This window comes from Tupaia chinensis, unplaced genomic scaffold (genome assembly GCF_000334495.1).
Source record: "Tupaia chinensis unplaced genomic scaffold, TupChi_1.0 Scaffold144150_1, whole genome shotgun sequence".
NCBI classification, from domain to species: domain Eukaryota; kingdom Metazoa; phylum Chordata; class Mammalia; order Scandentia; family Tupaiidae; genus Tupaia; species Tupaia belangeri.
Genome location: NW_006204006.1, coordinates 627,315 through 634,700, shown reverse-complemented (window position 1 = coordinate 634,700; position 7,386 = coordinate 627,315). Strand labels below are relative to the sequence as shown.

The window sequence follows — 7,386 nt, the reverse complement described above, 5'->3', positions numbered from 1 at the left end:
TCTCGCCCCTCCACGTTACTGGGCGCTGGGTGGCGCGCGTGCGCAGAGCCGCAACAAGCGCGCCTGCGCGGGCTGTGAGGTGCGATGGCAGGTGTCGTCGCCCGGCCTCAGCGGGCGATGGGGCGGGTGGTGCTGCTTCTTCTCTCGCTATGCGCTGCGGGCGCCCGTGGGCTCTACTTTCACATCGGCGAGACCGAGAAGCGCTGTTTCATCGAGGAGATCCCCGACGAGACTATGGTCATCGGTCAGGCGGGCTGAGGGGGAGAGGCCCTTTGTCCCTCAGCGGCGCCTCTGCTCCGAGCAGGGGCCCGCTTGGGGGTGCCCGGAACACTTGGGCTTCGTCGGGGGCGGCCCCGGAAGGCCGCGTGTGACCGTGTGTGTGCCCTGCAGGCAACTATCGCACCCAGATGTGGGACAAGCAGAAGGAGGTCTTCCTGCCCTCAACCCCAGGCCTGGGCATGCATGTGGAGGTGAAGGACCCCGATGGCAAGGTAGGCATGAAGTCACCCAGCTGGGCTGGCCGGTGCCGGGCCTGCACTTTCCCGGGCGCACCGAGGCCTCCTCTTCTGCGTTACAGGTGGTGCTGTCGAGGCAGTACGGCTCCGAGGGTCGCTTCACCTTCACTTCCCACACTCCTGGCGACCACCAGATCTGCCTGCACTCCAATTCCACCAGGATGGCCCTCTTTGCAGGTGGCAGACTGGTAAGAGGACTTTCCAAGTGCAGCTTGGAGTCTCCCACCTGTCCCCAGATTTTGATTTGTCGCCATCATTATCTGTGACACTTTTTGGCACAGGGAGAACTAGGGAGACAGATGTTGCCCTTTGCCGCACAACCATAGCCTGGTGTAGAAGCGGGAGACCCCACCACTCAGACACCGGTTTCCTTGCAGCGCGTGCACCTGGATATCCAGGTTGGCGAGCACGCCAACAACTACCCTGAGATCGCTGCTAAGGATAAGCTGACCGAGCTGCAGCTCCGAGCCCGCCAGTTGCTCGACCAAGTGGAGCAGATCCAGAAGGAGCAGGATTACCAAAGGGTAAGGGCATATCTCCATGGTACTTGGAGGTGGTAATTGACCTTTACACCCATAGTACCAACTTGGAGTTTGTGCTTCGGGCCTTCCTGACTTAGATCATCAGCTTTTTAGAGGATAGAATAGAGGATGTCAGTCTAGGTAGTTGGACTTTTTTTTTTTTTCCTATTGTTACTATTTTTTTAGTTAGCTGTAGGACATGTGTGCTCATCAGAGAAAGAGAGGGGGAAAGTAAGAAAAGCAAGCTACCAGATCCGGTACTTGAACCATAGTCACGTGGGAGTCTAGTACCCGGCCACCTGCTGGTTCTACTTTAACTGTTTCTAAGTGTACAATTCAATGATATGAAACATGTTTGTAATGTTGTGCTATCATCACTACTGTCCATATTCAGAATTTTTCTCTTTTAAAAATTTTTTACTTAAGTTTATTATTATTCAGTTTGATCAGAAAAGAGAGAGAGAGAGAGAGAGAAAGCAAGTCACCAGGTCTGGGACTTGAACCGCAGTCAGCCATGTGGGAGTCCAGTGCCTTTAACAACCACACCATCTGCTAGCCGCTCCAGAACTTTTTCATCTTCCCAAACTGAAACTCCATACGTTAAATGATAACTCTTCATCTCCTTCTCTCTTTGCTCCCATTCTTTTTGCCTGTATGATCCTAACCACTTTATGTAACTGAATCATACAGTTTTTGTCCTTTTGACTGGCTTATTTTATTGAGCATAATGTCCTCAAGGTTCCTCTATGTTGTAACTTTGTGACAAAACTTCATTCCTCTTTTTTTTGTTCTTTTTTTTTTTTTTTGGAGAGGTTTTCTCTATAGGGCGCGTGCACTCGCCAGACAGAGAGAGACAGAGAGATAGAAAGTGAGAAATCACCCCCCCAGGGGGGATGGTCACGGCGCAATCCCTTCTCCTCCATTCTCCTCTCGGGATCTTGGGCACGCACGCACATGTGCCCGGTGTGAGTTCTAAGCCACTGGGTCCGGGACGCGAACCGCGGTCAACTACATGGGAGTCCAGCGACATAGCCATTACGCTAACTGTTGGTTCCCAAAACTTCATTCCTCTTTAAGGCTGAACAATATTCCATCATATGTATATACCACATTTTGCTTTAGATAGTAATTCTTAAGCTTTATAAGATAAAGTGAACAGAGGATAGTTTGCACTCTATTGATAGCCAAGACCTACCTGTTTTCCTTGGGATCTTGTTTAAAATGGTAGGACTATGGGGCCAGCAGGGCGTAGTGGTTAAGGGTGCTGGACATGGCTGACTGTGGTTTGAGTCCCGGACCTGGTGGCTTGCTTTCTCACTTTCTCTCTCTTTCTCTCTGTTCCTCTCTGGTCAAATTAAAATAAATAAATAAATAAAGTTAAATAAGATAACTCTAAAAAACTTATTAAAAAAAATAGTACGAGTGGCAAGGCATGGTGGTGCACATCTCTAATCCATGGTACTTAGGCAGCTGAGGCAGGCCAGTTTTTCAGCCTGGGGAACACAGCAAGACACCCTGTTTCTAAAACAAACAAACATAAATGGTGGGAGCAGGATGTCAGTCCTAACAGACACTTGACAGGCTGCACCATCCTTTCCTCAGGGCTTTCTCTGTGAGGAGACAGTAGCGCCCTTTCTGAAATCACAGGTGGTGGTATTCCAGAAGGCGTTTGGTCCTAGAGCTGAGTACACAGAGTGGGACCTACAACAGTTTGAGACCAGTTTCTTGCTCATTTAACCCTGTGTTTGCCCCATGCAGTATCGTGAGGAGCGATTTCGTCTGACGAGCGAGAGCACCAATCAGAGGGTGCTGTGGTGGTCCATTGCACAGACCGTCATCCTCATCCTCACTGGCATTTGGCAGATGCGTCACCTTAAGAGCTTCTTCGAGGCCAAGAAGCTGGTGTAGTGCCCTCTCCATTCCTCACCTCAGTTATTTGGTACTTTCCCCACCCAATCTCATAGTCACTTGGATTTTGAGGGAAAAAAAATGAAAAAAGAATTTAAGTCATGTGGGTTCCTTAGCAACAAACCATTCAGAGAAGCCACTTGTTAACCCTGGTTCTTGAGGACACAGGAGATTGGTCCAAGCTTTCACAAATTTGTCTTCAGGCTTGTGAGGAGTTGAAACTAACCTAGGCTGCCTTGCTGCTTTTACCTCCAGTGACTCCCCTCTGTCCACACACAAAGTGATCAAATTGAAAACCTCTTTTACCTTTTGCTCTCTCTTCTGCTCATGCGGTAGGCAACTGGCATGGCCACAAAGGAGGATGTCCTCACTGCTCCCTGAACAGCCCTGGGTTCATACAGTGGCTCTGTCAATGTAAATAAGGGGTAGGTCTTCTCCCAGAGGATTGAGATGTTTTTCTATATATTAGAACTATTTTTTGATAAATGATATATTTTCCTTCCTAGTTGAGTGTTGCTGCCTGTAACTAGCTGGAAACCCCAATGTAGTCCTTGTGAATTCTCTTTATTCACACATTTTTGATAACCACTGTGGCTGCTCATAGCATTTCAGCAGTTTGTGGGCCAGAAAGCAGACATTACAATTGCTCTCGGGGCTGTATCCGAGGGCCAAGCAGAGTTCTCTTGGACACCTGTGGTTCCCTTCCCATAGGGCTGCAGAGTTGGAGGTAAGGTGATGACAGCATGGGGCAGTGCACTCTTAACCCATCCTCTTTCCTGAACGGTTATTTAAACTGTGATAAATGTTTTCTTCAAGGGAACCAGATTTGGTTCTTTATATGGATTTTTCCAGTAAAATAAAATGAGTTGTAGTACCCATGTTTGAGACAAAATAAGAGGTTGTGGGTGGGGGGGTGCACAAACGGAAAGAGGGAAGATTCTTGGCCTGGAATGCACTTCAGTTTGGACTCCCAGTGCTAGGACTCAGCTGGATAAGCCACCCTCCTGGGCCTATGGGAATGGACTGGCTGATTGCTCAACCGTTCACAAAGGTCAATCTCACAAAGGTCAATCAAGTAAGCAACGTGTCAACAAGGAACCATCCAGGAAATTTAATACCTAGTTTCTTAGCCCCTTGCCAAAATCATAACTTTTAAGAGATTTTAATGTACTTATGCTCATCTCCGTATAAAATTTAATATCCTTAGTTGTACATCTTGACATTTTACAACATAGTTTTCTTTTTTTTGCAGAGAGATTTTTATTAGTTTTCTTAAATTTTATTATCTTTTTGGAGAGGTTTTCACTAGAGGGCACATTTGCTTTCCAGAAAGAAAGAGACAGAAGAAAGCAAGAAATCACCCCCTAGGGGAGATGACCACACCACAATCCCTTCTCTTTCATTCTCCTCTCGGGATCTTGAGCACACACGCACATGCGCCTGGCGTGAGGTTAAGCCACTGGGTCTGGGACTTCAACTGCGGTCGAATACATGGGAGTCCATTGACATAGTCATTATGCCAAGTCCCCTTTTTTTTTTTTTTGGAGAGATTTTCACCGTAGGGCGCATGCGCTCGCCAGACAGACAGAGAGAGACATAGAGACAGAAAGCGAGAAATCACCCCCCAGGGGGGATGGTCACGCTGCAATCCCTTCTCCTCCATTCTCCTCTCGGGATCTTGGGCACGCACGCACACGTGCCCGGCGTGAGTTTTAAGCCACTGGGTCCGGGACTTGAACCGCGGTTGACTACGTGGGAGTCCAGCGACATAGCCATTACGCTAACTGCTGGTTCCCTTGTTTTGTTTTTTTGAAGAGAGATTTTTTGTTATAGGGAGCATGTGCTCACCGAAGAGACTTTAGAAAGCAAGAAATCACCCTCCAGGGGGAATGGCCATGCTGCAATCCTTTCTCCATTCTCTTCTTAGGATTTTGGGCACGCATGCACCTGCATCCGGCTTGACTTTCAAGATGCTGGGTCTGGGACTCAAACTGTGGTCAACTATGTGGGGATCCAGCAACATAACCATTACATCGGCAGGTCCTGGGTATCTGTTTTTACTCTCAAAAATACATGCAGTGTGGGGAACCAGCAGTTAGCGTAATGGCTATGTCGCTGGACTCCCACGTAGTCGACCGCGGTTCACGTCCCAGACCTGGTGGCTTAAAACTCACGCCAGGTGTGTGTGCGTGCGTGCCCAAGATCCCGAGAGGAGAATGGAGGAGAAGGGATTGCGGTGTGACCATCCCCCCTGGGGGGTGATTTCTCGCTTTCTGTCTCTATGTCTCTGTCTGTCTGGCGAGCGCACGCACCCTATAGCGAAAACCTCTTCAAAAAAAAAAAAATACATGCAGTGTAGTTCTCCACGCTTTATCATTTAATATTTTTGGAAACATTCTAACATATTCCTCATATTTATAATTCTGGATGGCCATGTACCAGTCCAGTGAGGTAAATGCCACAATCCTCCAGATATTTAAAATAGTTTCCAATTTTCTTCATGTTAGAATTAACTCAGATGTCCTCTGCACTAGTTAAATGGGTTGGGTGGACTTTTGGGCTGAGACATGTGGAGAGTATGGCACACTTCTGAAGGGACCCACTTCTGGCTTAGGTGGTTACTGAAATGAACAAGCAAACAAAAAGAGCAATCCAGGGGTGTGAGAGGACAGGAAGCCACAGATGATGATGGCCCAGTTTCCACAGGTTTGTCCTGCTGTAGACACAACTGAGCACATATGTTATATGGAGAGTTATGTTTTGGGTTTCTTTCCCCTCTTTTTTGAGGGGGAAGATTTTTGCTATAGGGCACCTGTGCTCATGGGAGGGACAGGAGAAATCACCTTCCAGGGGAGATAGACACGCCAGAATCCCTTCTCCATTCTCTTTGGAATTTGGAGCACTTGTACATGCACCCTGTGTATTTCAAGCTGTCAGGTTAGGGACTTGAACCTCAGTGGACAATGTGGAGTCCAGATCCTTAACCACTATGCCACCTGCTGGTCCTTCTGCTGCTCATTTTTGATGGGAAGGTGAGTGGGGTGAGGAGTAAGGTGGGTGTGCATTATCCCTCTCTGGTGTGTCAACAGAAATGAGATGGCCCAGAGGTGGGCTGGCAGCTGTGGGAGTAAGAACGTTTCATACTAGTGTGACGATTTAAAAAAAAAAAAAAAAGCAGGCTGGGACCAGCAGGTAATATAAAGGTGATATAATGGTTATGTTGGGGACTCCCATGTGGTCAACTGCGGTTTGACTGTGAACCCTGTGGCTTTAAACTCGCTGGGCTGCATGCCCAAGAACCCAAGAGGAGGGATGGTGGCTGTTGCCATTCCCCCAGGGGGATGATTTCTTGCTTTCTCTCTGTCTCTCTCATGAACTGACACGCCCTATAGCAAAAATCTCTCAAAAAAAAACAAAACAAATCAGCTCCCCTACCAACTGCATTTAGGCTACATTACAAAGAACTCGTGATTTCCCCCGCAATACCGCCCTTGATTCCATTCTAAAAAAAAATTATTTTTGTAGTCTACAACGTCCGTATCAAACAGCCTTCTCCTTCCTTCCTTACCGCTAAAAAGAAAAGGAAAAAGCAGAGGGTGGGAAGCCCATTCATCACAGTAGTCCCTAGCCTCATTGCTGGGAGCTGAGCTGCTGTTTTCGACCTCACAGCGGGGGACCTGCCTCACCCCTAGACTCGGGGGCAGGGTCACCAGAGACTCAACACCAGAACTGAGGCTGCCAATTGGCAGCTCTAAATTGGCGGCACGTTCAGCAGTCATGGGCCTGGGGACCCGCATCCCACATCCTATCGTTTCGGGTGTGCAGACCGGCAACAGAGGGCACTCCCTACCCCGTTGGCATCGATGGCTCCTGTTGGTCCGGGGCGCTGCTGCCCAAGGTTCCAGGCACCCCTCGCAGATCCGGAACTAAACTCCCAGCTACGGAGCCCCGCCCGAACACCGGAAGCAGAGAAGTTCTCACTTCCGGGAACTCACAGCTCCTCCCGCGTGGATAAGCTGTTACTCTTTCCTGGCCGCACGCGTTCTAAATAACGCGTGCGCGCCGTCAGCAGCAGTGCCATGGAGGACGCGGAATCCTTGGGCTTCGAACACATGGGGCTTGACCCCCGACTTCTGCAGGTACCTGGGGGAGGGGGACCGGGAGCGGCTTCCGGGCTGCCGCCGCTTGAGCTGCGATTCCGGTGTTTCCTAGGCGGTCTCCGACCTGGGCTGGTCTCGACCCACGCTCATCCAGGAGAAGGCTATCCCGCTGGCCCTGGACGGCAAGGACCTCCTGGCCCGGGCCCGCACCGGCTCGGGGAAGACAGCGGCGTACGCCCTGCCCATGCTGCAGTTGCTGCTTCACGGGAAGACGGTGGGTAGTGGGGGTGCGGGGAGGGCGGGGCCCGGGCGGGGGGCCTGGGACAACCTGGGGGTGGTGTG

General features: G+C 49.8%; 2 protein-coding genes across 4 annotated transcripts in view; both read left to right on the top strand.

Moving 5' to 3' along the window:
* Nucleotides 1-3,822, top strand: TMED4 (transmembrane p24 trafficking protein 4). Of its 2 annotated transcripts, none has more exons than XM_014583183.2 (5): nt 1-79; nt 391-491; nt 578-703; nt 893-1,039; nt 2,795-3,822. In XM_014583183.2, the coding sequence occupies exons 2-5, from the start codon at nt 408-410 to the stop codon at nt 2,942-2,944; spliced, it is 507 nt and encodes a 168-aa protein (XP_014438669.1). In that variant the 5' UTR covers nt 1-79; nt 391-407; the 3' UTR covers nt 2,945-3,822. The 2 variants fall into 2 exon arrangements, with proteins under 2 accessions (XP_014438669.1, XP_006166085.1); XM_006166023.1 differs by lacking the exon at nt 1-79 and adding an exon at nt 85-244.
* Nucleotides 3,823-6,315: 2,493 nt separating this feature from the next.
* The window catches only part of DDX56 (DEAD-box helicase 56), a 10,335-nt gene continuing 9,264 nt past the window's right edge, over nt 6,316-7,386 (top strand). Inside the window, exons 1-2 of one of the 2 annotated variants that reach the window (XM_006166022.3) lie at nt 6,316-7,083; nt 7,157-7,318. In XM_006166022.3, coding sequence (XP_006166084.1) covers nt 7,024-7,083; nt 7,157-7,318 — 222 coding nt within the window. In that variant the 5' untranslated portion in view covers nt 6,316-7,023. The remainder of the gene's footprint in view (nt 7,084-7,156; nt 7,319-7,386) is intronic. The other variant, XM_006166021.3, reaches the window with a different exon arrangement.